The following is a 15,659-nucleotide window of genomic DNA, read 5'->3' on the forward strand; positions in this document are numbered from 1 at the left end:
GGGAGACCGCTGGAGCAGGAAACGCATTGCGTGTACAGGCATGGCGGTCTGGTCAGCCATAAGTATCGGCATGATCTTCGTTCCCAAAGAGGTAAACTGATCATAAATTGAACCTGTCAGGTCTTCCACGCCCTCCAACCCAGTAGCATTCACTTATCTAGGAGTAAATTCCTGCCTCACCAGCCCTGTAGAATGTTTTTCTGTAAAAATGAGGTTAATAAAGCCTTCATATTGTCCCCATTTCCTATGCTAATGGGGCGCTAACTATCTGATGGGTCGATACTTGCTCCAGACTAGTCAGCCCTCTTTCCATGTTATCGCGCCCCTGTGGGAGTGATAACATAATTTGCAGGACTTTTTGTCATCGCCAGTTCCTGCACATCCCACGCCGCACATTTCGGCAGCATCGCTGCACCTCTGCAGCTGGGTGTACGCTACCTGGCTTCAGACGTGCACTGCCCATGACAGGGAGCCATCCTCTGAACTGATGGCCATGCGCACTGCACCTTTGAAGCTGGAGAACTGTACACCCAGGTCATGGCCGGAAGCTCAGAAGATGGCTACTGGTCAAGCACCTCTGATGGCAGGAACCATCTGTGGATCTCGATGCCATCATGGACCACAATGCACGGACAGGGCGGGGGTCTCCCGACCCGATCATCACCATCACGCTGTCTGTGCGTTGTAGTAAGTGATCGGACCATGATCCACAGACGTCTGCAGGAGCTGTAAAGCCTCTCACTTGTTTGAATCTAGATCAGTATTTTGCATTAGTATTTGTAAACCACCAGCAGGAGCGGCTGAAAATTAGGGAAAGTTACAAATCTTTCTATTATGGTATTTCTTTAGGTGTCTAAGAAATCTTTCTTAAATAGTCACTGAATATCTTTTTGTGTTTTCACAGTATTTTCCAGTTTTTCTGTTGATCAATGGACTGCTGGGAGCAGCACAAGCAAGCTTTAGAGTTACTGCCCCCTCAATCATTGCCGACCTGTTTGTGGGAGACCGGCGCAGCGGCGCGCATTCCTACTATAACATAGCAGCACATATTGGCAGGTGAGTGTGGACCTATTTATTGATTAGAGGAATTCCGACAAGGCGGATCTGTTGTGGACTTTTTCCGGCCCAGATTGTGCTTTGCAGATGCATGCATGTACAAGACATATGGATGGCATCTTACAAAACCCTCCACAAGTAATGAGGAATCATTAATCAGAAAGGAGGAGCCGGAGAAAGGCACTCACACATTTATATGTTTCTGTGTGTGCAGAAATGATGACAACTTTGTTTTTGTTTATTACAGTGGTCTTGGTTACATCATTGGCTCTTATGTTACAAGTGCAGCCTCTGGCGACTCGCGTTGGGCCTTACTGGTAAGTAATAGGTCTGAGGGATCTTGTGGCAAACTGTGAATATTAATTATAACTCCTATATGGTTTTAAAGGGACTCTGCCAGTAGGTTTTTATCATTTAATCTGATAGCAATGCCCCTGTAGGGGCAGAGGACCTGATTCCTGCGATGTGTCACTTACTGATCCTTGTAATTATTTAGAAAAAAAATCAGTTTGATCAGCAGGAAATTATAAGTAGGGGACTAGTTGTCTCATGCCACATAGTTCTCCTGCTCTGTGGGACCCCTCCCCCCACTGATTGGTAGCTTTCTGCCTATGTACAGTGTATACAGAAAACATTGCTAATAAGTGGTGTAGGCGGGGTTATAAAGGGCAATAACAAGGATCCCATACAAAAAGATGAAATGCCCAGGGATGATATCAAAACCATTTTTTCACCCCGGGCAGCAGCCACATCTGCTCCAATAAATCAATAGAACAGCGGAGAAAGAAAGGAGCGAAACGATGATTGCAAAATTATCAAAATTTATTAAATACAAAGAAGTGCACAAAATCATGATGAGGTGTCAATATAAAACAGATGAATGTACACCCAAAAAGGATCCCTCCACTGACCCAGATGGAAAAAGTGTCCACCTATATATGATATTATCAGTATATCCACAATAGATAGTTTGAATTGCAACACAATCAAGATTAAAAAGTACCAAGGACACCCGGTACTGATCAAAATCCTCCTATATATATATAGTGTAAACAACAGGTCCAAAAAGGCTCCACTGTAATATTATACTGCATCATTGAATAATCATAAAGTGCAGTAAAGGTAGGTATGCCCAAGTAGGAGCTGCAAAAAACAGTATGGTAAAGCTATATAATATATTGTTTTACCACAGTGTCCACGGTGAATAGAAAAAAGTTGAGATGCAATCAAAATAAGTGCGTCCATACCAGTTAAGGTCCCTATATATATATTATAATAGCAGCATATCCACAATGGGAAGGTACCAGTAAAGTATCATGATGCACCATTGTGCAGTCATAAGGTTCAGCAGTCAAAAAATATATATATATGCCCAGGAGCAATTGCTGCAAAGGACAATTGAATGTAAGGAAGCACTTACCAAGGGGAACACAGGGGGAGGGGGAGGGAGCGTCTGGTAGTGACCTCCGACGCGCGTTTCGCGGCGTTAACAGGCCGCTTTATCAAGGAGATAATAGCTGCATCTCCACAGGAACTTAAAATAACCTATAACCCCCGTCACATGATCCGAATCGGCCGATCAGAAGAGTATAGGCGGCGCATGCGCTCTGGGATCGGCCAGCGCCGTCATACAGAATAGGCGTCATGCTAAGAGTAAATACTGGCCAGCCAAAGCACAGCCCATGGTATATAGCATAAAGACACCTTTCTGTCGGCGGGCCAGCGTCTCCACAAAGCGATGCGCACAACTCCCTGTGGTTCGATTCCCAGTGGACTCTGAATGCAGGCATATATAAATAAAGCCATACAGGGCAAAAATGAATATTTTACCTCCAATAATATATCCCATAATCAGTGGTATATAAACCGCAACTTAAGTAAGCATATAATCTGTGTGATAGATGCATGTTAATGTTACTGCTATCCTATCACATATTAATTTTCAGAAAATAATATAAAGTTGTGGCAGAAATGTGGGGACCCGATGGGTTTTCCCACATGTCACACAGATTTAATAATTTGGGAATAAATTCATGACCGCTTGAAATAAACGAATATCGAGTATTATAAAAATATCCGATGCTTGCATAAATATTATCCCAATTGTGTACATAAAATAAGGTCATAAGAGAAAAAACAACATAATCCCCATACAGATATTACAGTGGCCGCCATATCAGACTCCATGTGTGTAAATGGAATGATCTTCAACATTGGAGCAGTCACTAGATTTCGTTCCATACGGACACAAATACAGGGCAAAGGTCCACAAGAGACGCAGGATTCTCAAGGTCACTAAGTAAAAATGAATGACAGACATATTAGTGCAAAATAAAAAGAAAATTAAATTAAAAACAAATATAAAAACAACACACCACCAGATCACTTGTTTCAGGGTGATACCAACATGTGGAGAGCAAATCACAGGGGAAAACTAGCCATAATATATAAATATACTACCACGTTAAGAGAAGGAGGGAAAGGTACTCTAAGAGAGAACAGTATATATATTAGCAGAAAATGCACCAAGGCACCCATTACAAATTAGAAAGGTCAAAAAGGCCCATTATTTATAGGGTCCAATGCAATTACAAAAATGGGGCGAAACTCAATGTCTCATTGAGTCCCTTAGGGGTCATGGTGTCCAATTGGACAATCCATTTAACTTCCATCTGTGATAAGATTTTTTTGTTATCACCACCCCTAATCCCCATATGTAAAGCATCAATCCCTCTAAACTTCAATAGGGCATCACTATTATGACACAATCTAAAATGTCGGGGAAGAGTCTTTAGATCTTCAATATCGGACACTGTCTCGGCCGCGCCAATGTCCCGCACATGTTCACGCACCCTAATCCTAAGTTCTCTAGTTGTAAGACCCACATATATCTTGGGACAAGGGCACGTAGCATAGTAAATAGGATCCACAAGAGATCCTCTGTCTTATCTCAAACTCCCTTATCCCATCAGACGAACTAAACGTAGAACAGTGAAGGACATTGGCGCAGGCGAGACAGTGACCGCAGGGGATTGATCCCTGAATGGGGCCTTTTGAACCGAAAAAGTTTTTAGGATTAGGGACGTAGTGGCTCTGAACCAACAGATCACTGAGATTCCTAGATCGCCGAGGCGTCATAGGAGGAGAACGACCCAGGAAGGTCCCCAGGGTGGGACCAGTGCTCAAAATTGTCCAATGTCTATTTAGTATGGTGCGCATATTCCGCCACTCATGATTATAAGTTGAGATGAAACTAACAGGCCCACCATCCTCCATCTTTTGTGCCCTCCTGGCAGTATGTAATAGAGTGCTGTGTGGAGTGTGTCTAGCCCTGTCATATCCAGCTTTTATCGATCTCCGGCTGTAACCACGTGTCAAGAACCGATGTTTTAAATCTGTGGCTTGTTTTTCAAATTTAGCATCAGTGGAACAAATTCGCAGCATCCTAAGGAATTCTCCGACCGGGATGGCCCTAATGGTAGAAAAATCATGGGCAGATGTAGCATGTAGCAATGCATTGACCGACGTGGGCTTCCTGAAAACATCGGTCTGGATGCGCCCCCCAGAGTCGACCTCAACACGGACATCCAGAGTCCACAGTCTTGCTGTCAAATGCATGCGTCAAACGAATGTTGTAAATGTTGTTATTAAGACTGCCCATGAAATTTCCAAGCTGGTCGGCCATGCCATCCCACAAAAATATCACGTCATCTATATAGCGATACCAGCACAGCTGGTTATAAAGGGCTCAGCATTCAGAGCTCTGCAAGATCTGCAGCAGAAAAAACAGGGATTTTATCATAACTGCACCAAGCAGAGCAACAAGTGACATATCGCTGGATTAGGGGTCTCTGTCCCTACATTATGCTGCTCTCATATCTGCAGCAAACACCTGGTGATAGATTCCCTTTAATGGAACCAGTTACACAACAGTCTGTGGTCACGTGTTTTTTCTGATGACACCTGTGTATATGTAATATGTGATGTCGCCTTCTTTATCTACACAGATCTCCCCTGCTCTTTGCCTGATAGGACTCCTGCTAATGTGTGTGAGTGGAAAAGAACCGACCAGAGGAGCTGCAGAGGGAAATAACAGCAAACCGCTGAGCTCCAGAACATGGATTTCAGATGTGAAGCAACTCAGTAAAAAGTAGGTATTTTCTGTGCACTGATTGACGTCACTGATCCACCCCGTGACTTCTGTGTTATTTACATGTTTTTCCCCTTTTCACTTTCTGCAGCCGAAGCTTTGTGTTTTCCACACTTGCGATGACGACTGTAAAGGTTGCTACAGGTGTTATCGGCTCCTACACTCTTATCTTCCTGCACTGTGCCCGGGACATCATACAAGAGAGCGCACGAAATCCCCAGACTGAAGTCGGCAGTGACTATGACAGGTACAAGTTTACCAAACTTTGATTTGACAATCACTGGTGGGAATCTAATGTTCCCTCTACCCCAGTTTTCTCTTTAAAAAAGAATTTATATTTCAAATGATTTTTATATCAAATTATTTATATTTCATTCATTCGAGCGCCTTCACTAATCTCTTTCTTTACCACTTTTCTTTGCAGTCTGATCTTTGGGTTAATTTCTTGCATCTCTGGCATCTTGGGAGTTGTAGTAGGCGCGAAGATAGCCAAACTATACAAGAAGTACAAACCTTGTGCCGTTCCGATAGTTTATGCGTGTGGCCTGCACGGATCTGCCATTTTCTTGTTCTTCGCTCTATTTATGGGAAACATCAGTCTCGTGGCCACTTATGTAAGTACCTGATGTGTAGATTGCTTTTATAACCTTAATGGGTCTCGGAAATAGGATGGATGTAATGAGCAGTACAAATCATAGACTATGACGGGGGCTGTCTATGAATGTATGGAAACTGGGGGGATGAATGGATTAAAGGGAACCTGTCACCTCGTTTTTCCGCTATAAGCTACGGCCACTGCCTTTCGGGGCTTATCTACAGCATTCTATAATGTGTATATGTATTGTTCCTTATCTCTGCAGGTGTTTATATTCATCGGACTCATGTGTCTGAATCTGACCTACTTCGTTTCAGCTGATATTCGCCTGGTGAGTGGAGAAAAGCGCTAAACGTTGCACAGCTAAAATTCTATTTATGTAGTCAGTCTGTATGTTCTGTTTCACCCATCAAGGCCACTTAATCCTGGCTGTATCCAAGCATTTGTTGGATAATTCCCAACTAAACTCCAAAATAGACTTGACCCAAGAAGGTTAAAAACTTCTTTAATAAAATCTCAGTCTACAACGGGTTTCTGGGCTTTTATTTCAATCCTGGCTGACTGTGCTCTTTACTTCTGTTTCACATATGTTCACTTTGCCAATGTTCTCTTATCTTGCTGCATCCAGTGACTTCCTTCTGCTCACTCAGAATATTCTCTTGTTTTAGGATGTGGCATCTCCTGCAAGCCGATCAACAGCAAAGGCCATATCTATGATAGTGACCGACCTGCTGGGGAAGGTCGGAAGCTCCTATTTCTTCGGGCTGGTAAGTAACTGTTACATATTTCCACATCACTTTAAAGCTACATTCATACATCTTTTTCCATTTGTACAACCTAGAAACATAGAATGTAAGAGTTGGAAGGGCCCTCCAGGGTCATTGTGTCCAACCTCCTGCTCAATGCAGGATTCACTAAACCATCTCAGACAGATGTCTGTCAAGCCTCTGTTTGTTGACTTCCATTGAAGGAGTACTCACCAGCTCTTGTGGCAGCCTGTTCCACTCATTGATTACCCTCATTGTCAAAAACCTTTTGCTGTTATCTATTCTGTATATTCTCCCTTTCAGTTTCATTCATTGTTTCTCATGTTTCCATGTGCAAATGAGAGTAAGGGTGATCTCTCTACACTGTGACAGCCCTTCAGATATTTGTAGACAGTCTCCTCTTAGCCTTTTTTTTGCAAGCTAAACATTCCCAGATCCTTTAACCGTTCCTCGTAAGACATACTTTGCAGTCTGCTCACCATCCTGGTACCTCTTCTCTGAACTTGCTCCAGTTTTTCGATGTCTTTTGTAAAATGTGGTGCCCAGAACTGAACACAGTATTACATATGAGGTCTGATCAAAGAGGAGTAGAGGGGGATAATTACTTCAAGTGATCTAGACTCCTTTCTGCTTTTCTTAATACATCCTACAACTTCATTTGCCTTTTTTTGCTTCTGCATCACACTGTTAACTCATGTACAGTCTGTGATCTACTAGTATACCCGTCCTTTTCAAACGTACTGTTGCTTAGTTCTATTCTTCCCATTCTGTACTTGGAATTTTATTTTTTCTTGCCCACGTGTAGAATCTTGCATTTCTCCATGTTAAATATAATTCTATTAGTCGCTGCCCATTATTCAAGTTTATCTAGATCATTCTGAATCCTTTCTCTGTCTTCTCTAGTGTTAGCTATTGATTCCTAGCTTTTCATTGTCTGCAAATTTGATCAGTTTACCTTCAGTTCCCTTACCTAGATCATTTATAAAAATGTTGCACAACACTGTAGCCAGGAAAGAGCCGTGTAGTACCCCACTTGAAGCACTCTTCCAATTGGATGTTCAACTATTTATTACCACTCTTTGAGTACGATCACTGAGACAGTTATGAATCCACCTAATCGTAGCCTTGTCAATCCCATACTTGGTCATTTTTTCAATAAGGATTGCACGAGATACTTTATCAAACGCTTTGATGAAGTCAAGATATACTATATATACCGCATTTCCCTGATCCACCCTGCCAGAGATTCCATTATAGAAGGAAATTAGATTAGTCTGGCATGACTTGTTTGCTACAAATCCATGCTGGCTCTTGTTAATTACTGTAATCTTATTCAAGTACTTACATACATGCAGTTTAATAATTTGTTCAAAGATCTTTCCTGGTATAGAATTAAGGCTCACTGGCCTGTAATTTCCTGGTTCCAACGTCTTTCCTTTTTTGAAGATAGGGACATTTGCCCTTCTCTAATCTTATGGGACGTTTCCTGTTCTTTCAGGTTTTTTCCCAGTTTTGGGAAAAGGTAATACATAATTATCGACAGTATCCCCAATCAGAATATCAGTTCAAAATAAAGTGCAAGTGCATATTCTCCAAAGATATAGGGATCCTCGGCGGGCCATCCCTGCCCCCTGAGAAAGCCATTAAGAAATGTGTGTTGGGGCGCATGGCTACAGATGGACATCAGTATGGGTGAGAACTATTTATAATATTTATGGCCCCTTAGCTTATTAGGTGGTGAGTTTTATGTGATAGGTCACTGACCGGAGAGCTGGGAGAAATCTCCATGCTGTTGTAGTGTTACTTACCTATATGGCATTTAGGATTTGGCCATCCCTACATCTTTGGAGAATATGCACTGGCACTTTATTTTGAACTGATATTCTGATTGTGGATACTGTCGATACTTATGTATTACCTTTTCCCATGGTTTTTTCTCTTTTGTAGCATCATGTTTTACATCTTGGCATCTGTGGCCATATTCGGATACCTCTGTTTATATACACTATTAATTGATTGATTGTCTTTTTTATTTATTATGCTATTGAAGAATGTTACATTTTATTCTATTCAAAAAATTCCTTTGTCTTTTGGTGGTGTATTTGCACTATGTTTTGGTGTTTGAATGTTGTTTGGGAGCTCCACAGGGTTTATACCCATATTCATTTGGGTTGTTTAAATCCTGAATTCTGATTATGATATCTGTATTTGAGATTGTGTTATTCTGTCTCTAGACATTGAGTAGTCTAGAGTTGGGGCTGCAGAAACTGGAACTGGTGCTGTTCATGGTTTGGAGGATGGAGGCTCCTCCTCTATCTGCAGTTAGGCACCTTCTGATCACCAGATTTCATTGTTATCCATTGACTGCTGTCAGTGTAAATGTGTCCAGTCAATTATGTATACTGTGTTTTACTTTCATTAACCATACATAACTATTTATTTTGTCATATCTTCAGATATATGAATGCATCAAAAGTTATTGTCCTGACACGGTGCTATGGAAGTTCCAAAGTTTGCAGTGTGTCCTCATGGCTTGTTCCAGTGTCGTGGCTATCGCAGGAGGATGCTTTTTTGCATGTGCCTGCTTTATTGAAAAAGATCATAAGACGGCAGAGACAGAGTCTGAAGGTACGTGCAGAAATATGTTCATTATCCACTCATATCTCTTGCAGAATTAATTTGGATTAGCACTAGCTCCATAATCAGTAACTGTAATACCCAGCATCTGTATAATTCATCTCTCTCCATAACAAAGCTCCATAACATAAGAGTAACAAAGCTCCATAACTAAATATGCATATATTTTAACCTGGTATAAATTCTGCCCTTTTTCTGAATCTGGCGTTGTTTGTCTGTTGTTCTCATATCTCCCCATTCCTGATGTATGTTTCCCTGTATATTTATCAAGCATTTTAGCCAACTAGGCATGGTCATCAAGATATTTCTCAAAAACAGAAAAATTTCGACGCTCACACCCACTTAAAAAAATACTAGATTTATATAAAGGGAGAATTGAGAACCCTAGGAGTAAAGGACGAGCAACGGTATTTTCAGGAGAATGACGGCATTTAGAACAGTTGAAAAAATAGTTAAATGTCCAGTCATCTTGTTCAATTGTGTTAATTTAACATTTCCAAATTTTACAATAATATTAACAAGGAGTATAAACTGGGGAGGGATAAAAAGGGAAGAATGGGGTATCAATGCAAAGTTATAAGAACGAAAGTAAAGTCAAGACTGCTCATTATTATTAGGAATAAACAGACTATTATAATGTTGCATTTTGTACATAATATTTGTAAACTTTTAATTTGGTACACCAAAAAAGAAAACGGATGGCACTCACCGGTTAAAATCTTCTTTATTCCAATACTTTAAAATATCGGTGTAGGGAGGATGGGAGCGGGAGTGGAAATGACGACAGCTGTTTTGTGCTGCAGTAGCACTTCTACTGGTCTCATGACATTCATCCAACTCAATATGGGTTTTAAAAAAACTTTTTTACCTAAGCACAAAGTTGAACTTATATATTGTGCGTTGATGCCCCTTCCATTACATCTGATATTGATGGAGCAATTATTTGCTTCCATTTTGTTGCAATTAAATGTGTAATAACCAAAAAGATGTAACAAGAGATATGTTGAAATTTGGGTAGGATTTCTTCTACATCTTGCAATAATACTAACTATGGAGTAATAATGGGTTTAGAAATTCATAGGAGTAAGATCGAAGTTTCTTTCCACAATTACTTTAAAAGTGGACAACTCCAAAATATGGGTAACATTTCCCTCGGTTTCCCACAGCCTCTCCAGCATAGAGGAGATTGGGAAGGAAATACTCTCTGGAGTTGCATTGGAGTAAAGAACCACCGTAACATAATGTCATAGTGTGCCTCATGGAGAGAAGCGCACGTACTGGTAGAATACGTCAGGTTTAATGCTTTACTGTATATATAGATAATCCTTCTGTATTATTTTCTATAAAATCATTTTTTAATCCTGTTTCCATGTTTTCTTTATAGATTTGGTACTGGACGTAACAGTTACAACTCCATAAATTCAAGAAAACATGTCAGAAAAAAAGAGGCAGATTCCGAGCTCGGTCTCTGTTCTCACTTACTGGACTTTCCGCAGTCAGACATACTCACGGAATAAAGTGAGTTTCCTGCTGCATAAAGAGACAGATTCCGGGCTCGGTTTCTGTACTCAATTATAGACATGTCACTTATTGGACTTTCCGCAGTCAGACATACTCACGGAATAATGTGAGTTTCCTGCTGCATAAAGAGACAGATTCCGAGCTCGGTTTCTGTACTCAGTTATAGACATGTCACTTATTGGACTTTCCGCAGTCAGATATACTCACGGAATAATGTGAGTTTCCTGCTGCATAAAGAGACAGATTCCGGGCTCGGTTTCTGTACTCAATTATAGACATGTCACTTATTGGACTTTCTGCAGTCAGACATACTCACGGAATAATGTGAGTTTCCTGCTGCATAAAGAGACAGATTCCGGGCTCGGTTTCTGTACTCAATTATAGACATGTCACTTATTGGAATTTCCGCAGTCAGACATACTCACGGAATAATGTGAGTTTCCTGCTGCATAAAGAGACAGATTCCGGGCTCGGTTTCTGTACTCAGTTATAGACATGTCACTTATTGGACTTTCCGCAGTCAGATATACTCACGGAATAATGTGAGTTTCCTGCTGCATAAAGAGGCAGATTCTAGGCTCGGTTTCTGTTCTCGACATTTGCCAGACTTTTCGTGCTGAGAAGTGTTCATAGATGAAGAGACTTCTATATCACTTTATGTCTTCATCATAAGGCCTATCATTATTGGGGCCACATTGAAGACTATTGGGCAACACGGTGGCTCAGTGGTTAACACTGTTGCTTTGCAGCGCTAGGGTCCAAACCCAACCAAAGAAAACATCTGCAAGGAGTTTGTATGTTCTCCTCGTGTTCGCGTGGGTTTCCTCCGGGTTCTCCGGTTTCCTCCCACACTCCAAAGACATACTGATAGGAAATTGAAAAATAAATAATTGAATATTATTCTAACTATTATTGAGAATTCTTATCTTTGACACCTTGAATGAAGTTAATAGTCAGTATGATGGAACATCTGAAGCCACAGGCTGGAACCCTGTGTGACAGCCGAACTGCTACATTATGGAGCAGCTACTACTAATGCTAGGTTGAACAATAAGAAATGTTCACTAGTTGCCTGCTCCTGGCCCAATGGGTATTGATCAGTGCGCACTTAAAGAAATCACACCACACAGTCGGATGTAACCTCTCTTTGATCAATCTATGGCACAGCTCCAAGAGAGCAAGAGTGAGAGAGACTTTATTGATTCAAACAAAAATGTATATATCCCCTGTAAGGGGGCTAGGTTAACTCTAAAATGGGAGTGTTCGGATGTATTCCATTGGTTAATGGGTTGGGCAGTGAGCTAGTCCGGGCGGATCCATGAAATCATCAGGCTGGGTTGGTCCATGAGGTCATCAGAGTGGGCGTCATCGTGGGCGGATCTATGGAGCACATGGGGTTTGGTGAAACAGGAAATTCCAGATCCATGAGCACATGGTGTGAGGCAAACAGGAAATGGCAGCCATCTTTAGTGGCACACTTTGATCTGAAAAGCTCATGAAAGGTGAAATAATACACTTTTGGGTAGTTCCTCTCAATCGCTTGTCTTGAGGTTAATTAAGTATTTGAACTTAAGACTCAAGTTTCCCAAGTCAACCATTAACAGAAGAAGACTCTCCTGCATCTCATTACAGCTCCCAGCCAGATTCGGTTGGAGGCTTTTTTCCTTACTGAGGTGAGAATTACGGGACACCATTTCCATGGAGGTGGCTTAAAGGGTTGGTACATAAACCAGGATGGACCCATAATGGGGACATTGCTACATAAATGGGGGAGGGATGGTAGCACATATACTGTATCCTTATAAGATTTAGTGACCACATTTAGTGTATATACTGTATCATTATAGGATTTAGTGAACACATTTAGTGTAACATTAAGAGAGTGTTGGAGAGTGATTCAGGAGAAGGCAGAACAGGCCAGAGGGCCACACAGTACAGAAAGGCACAGAGCGCTTAGCAAAGCAGAATGTGTTCAGCCGCCACTTGGTACAATGGTGCCCCATAGAGAATACGGGGCCTATGGCTTGAATCAGGACAGGGGAACCTTTTTCATCTCCCAGTGAAGGGGAGCTTTAGTGGGAACCAGTACTGGAAAGTGGGTGCAGGAAAATGGGGAGCCAGGACAAGCATCTCACACTCTAGAGGAGCCAGCATTGAGAGGGAAAGCTCAGGCTGAAAACATGAACTTGTGCTGTACTGAAATTACCATGGATTGTTATCAAGTAAAGTTACACTGTTAAAGCAGAATACAGTGTCTGTTCCTGAGTGTGTGATATATATGTATATTAGATAGAATAAATGCCGGCAATTCAGCAGCCACATAGTGTAAAATCACAGCAGGAGCCGACAGCATAGAATAGATGGATTACATACAGTAAATACATATAGAATAGATAGATACACAGCTGTATTAAAGGAGTCTGTGTCATTCCTTCAATTAAAGGACTTTATTCTGGGTGTGTGTGTTTCCATACTATGGCATTAGTAATAGGGGCGTCTTATTGATGCCTCTCCATTACTAACCTCGGGGTTTGATGTCACCTGACAGTACAAAGGTGACATCAACCCCCCAACTATCACCCCACTTGCCACTGCTGCAGGGCAAGTGGGAAGAGCGAGGTTAAGTACCAGAATTGGGGCATCTTATTTTTAATAGGATTTGCATCCGTCCAATTTCATCTCAAGTGGGGATGAGGCCTAATTCTGAGCTACTCCTATCCTTTCCACAGGACACTGACTCACTTTACTATTTGTGACGCTCTGTTTGTACACCTATCCAGTATTAGGCAGTTCTTTTTGTTCATTTTGCAATGCCACTAGTTTTCACCAGACAAACCAAAACTCTAATAAAAGAAAGTTGCTTTTGTTTTGTTTTGATTATTATCCAAGCACTTCATAAACAAATGCTGAACTTACAGAGCTGTCTCACAGCCGACAATTGTCCTGGGGATGATCAATGCTTCCTTTCATTGGTTGCCAAAATGTGGTGGGAAGAGACATGAATGGACAGGCCCATGCGTTAACTCAGCAATGAGCAAGAGCACAATCCATGCCCAGTATTATTAACGATCGAAATAGTAATTGCATGCATTTATAATCAAGTCTTGTAAAGCGGCTTTATCTGGTCAGACACTATATCATGGACCCATCATCATTGCCTTCTTCATGAACTTAAGCAGCACAAGGTTCTGTGTGTCCAAATAAAAGGGTGTTCTCTTTTCCAGTACATAAGCTACAGATATAGCAGAGGTGAATTCATTCATTTAAAGGGGTTGTCTGGGACTTTAACATTGACTTATCCTTAGGATAGGTCATCAATGTCTGATCCATGGGGGTGCGACACTCAGCACTGAGCAGTTGTGTGCCAATACCAGGAAAAGCTGATCAACGGGGTGCCAAGTGTCGCACCCAAATGAGTCAGACATTTCTGTCCTATCCTAAAAATTGGCCATCAATGTTAAAATCCCAAACAACCACTGTAATATGAAATGCTTTTTTTTAGAGTTTTTCTTTTCCTTAGGGTTCATTCATATGTTTATTTTTTTCATCTACAAGAAAAATGGACTGAGTTTCATCAGTCTTTATACAGCTTCTTAGATCAGTCCATGAAAATGGATGGCATCAGGATGCTAAAAAAAATCTCTAAAAAAGACGCTTCAGAAAAAAACGTCATTTTTGGAAGCGTCTTCCTTTTCAAAAAATTCAATTAGTTTCTAGATTTTGGAGGGCCTTCTGCAGAAAACTGGGGATTGATTTGTCCTTTTCTTCTGCTTATCACCCTGAGACTAATGGTCAGACAGAAAGGACAAATCAGTTTTTGGAGCAAATTTTAAGATGTTTTGTCACCAATCAGCAGGAGAATTGGTCATCATTTCTTCCACTGGCTGAGTTTGCCTTTACCAGTCAGGTTAATCAGTCCACGGGGACCTCACCGCTTTTCTGTAATTGCGAGTTTCATCCTCATTTTGGTGAGTTTTCCAGGATAAGTTCTGGGTGTCCTGGTGTGGATGTCACCAAGAGCTGGAGGATGTTTGGAGGAAAGTTAAACAGAACACTGGGGTGGCTCAGCATCGGCAGAAGCGGAAGGCAGATAGGAGGCACTCTTCAGGGGTTGCCTTCAAAGTGGGAGATATGGTATGGCTTTCCTCTAAGAATATTAAATTAAAGTTGCATTCGCTAAGTTGGGTCCTAGATTCATTGGTCCGTATGAAATTCTGGAGATGGTCAATCCAGTTGCCTTCCGGTTAAAGCTCCCTCGGTCTTTCCATATTTCTAATGTGTTCCACAAGCCTTTGAAGGAATTTATTCTCCCTGTTCTGTCTTCTTAGCTCCCGCCTCCTCTAGTTTGAAGCTTGGGAATCTTGGAATATGAGGTACAAAGGGTCATTGATTCCCGAATGGTCCGGAATTCCATTCAATACCTGGTACATTGGATGGGGTATGGACCTGAGGAGCGATCCTGGGTTCCAGCTCATTCTGTAAGGGCTGATTGGCTGGTCCAGGCCTTTCATCAGAGATTTCCTGGTAAACCTGGGGTCCGGTGGCCCCCCTTGAAGAGGGGGTACTGTCACATTTCCACTCTGTTTCTGTCTTTTTGTTACTTTGTGTCAGGGTTGTCAGCAGTGGCGAAACTACAAAGTTATGGGCCCCGGTGCAACCTCTCAAATGCCCCCCAATGCCAAAATGCACGCACATCTCCACTCCGTCCACCTTGTACACGCGTGGCTCCGCTCTGTACACCTCATACACACACAGCTCCGCACCGTACACCTCGTACACACACGGCCCCGTTCCGTACACCTCGTGCACATGCAGCTCCTCTCCGTACACCTTGTACACACGCTTCTCTGCTCCGTACACCTCGTACACATGCGGCTCCACTCCATACACCTCGTACACACAAAGCTCTGCTCCGTACACCTCGTACACACGG

At 41.8% G+C, this 15,659-nt stretch overlaps 1 protein-coding gene across 3 annotated transcripts; it reads left to right on the top strand.

Annotated features, from left to right (window-relative positions):
• The first annotated feature begins 5,070 nt into the window (after positions 1 to 5,070).
• On the top strand, positions 5,071 to 13,592 carry LOC141058273 (protein spinster homolog 1-like). 3 transcript variants are annotated; one of them, XM_073554461.1, is made up of 7 exons: positions 5,071 to 5,206; positions 5,298 to 5,453; positions 5,631 to 5,820; positions 6,067 to 6,132; positions 6,470 to 6,568; positions 9,025 to 9,196; positions 10,372 to 13,592. In XM_073554461.1, exons 1-7 carry the CDS (start codon positions 5,100 to 5,102, stop codon positions 10,383 to 10,385), a joined length of 804 nt encoding a protein of 267 aa, XP_073410562.1. In that variant the 5' UTR covers positions 5,071 to 5,099; the 3' UTR covers positions 10,386 to 13,592. The 3 variants fall into 3 exon arrangements, with proteins under 3 accessions (XP_073410562.1, XP_073410561.1, XP_073410560.1); XM_073554460.1 differs by having other exon boundaries at positions 10,590 to 13,592; XM_073554459.1 differs by having other exon boundaries at positions 9,025 to 13,592.
• Positions 13,593 to 15,659: the final 2,067 nt, after the last annotated feature.

Source organism: Dendrobates tinctorius, unplaced genomic scaffold, assembly GCF_039654945.1.
Source record: "Dendrobates tinctorius isolate UK_male_01 unplaced genomic scaffold, ASM3965494v1 ptg000211l, whole genome shotgun sequence".
Taxonomy (NCBI): domain Eukaryota; kingdom Metazoa; phylum Chordata; class Amphibia; order Anura; family Dendrobatidae; genus Dendrobates; species Dendrobates tinctorius.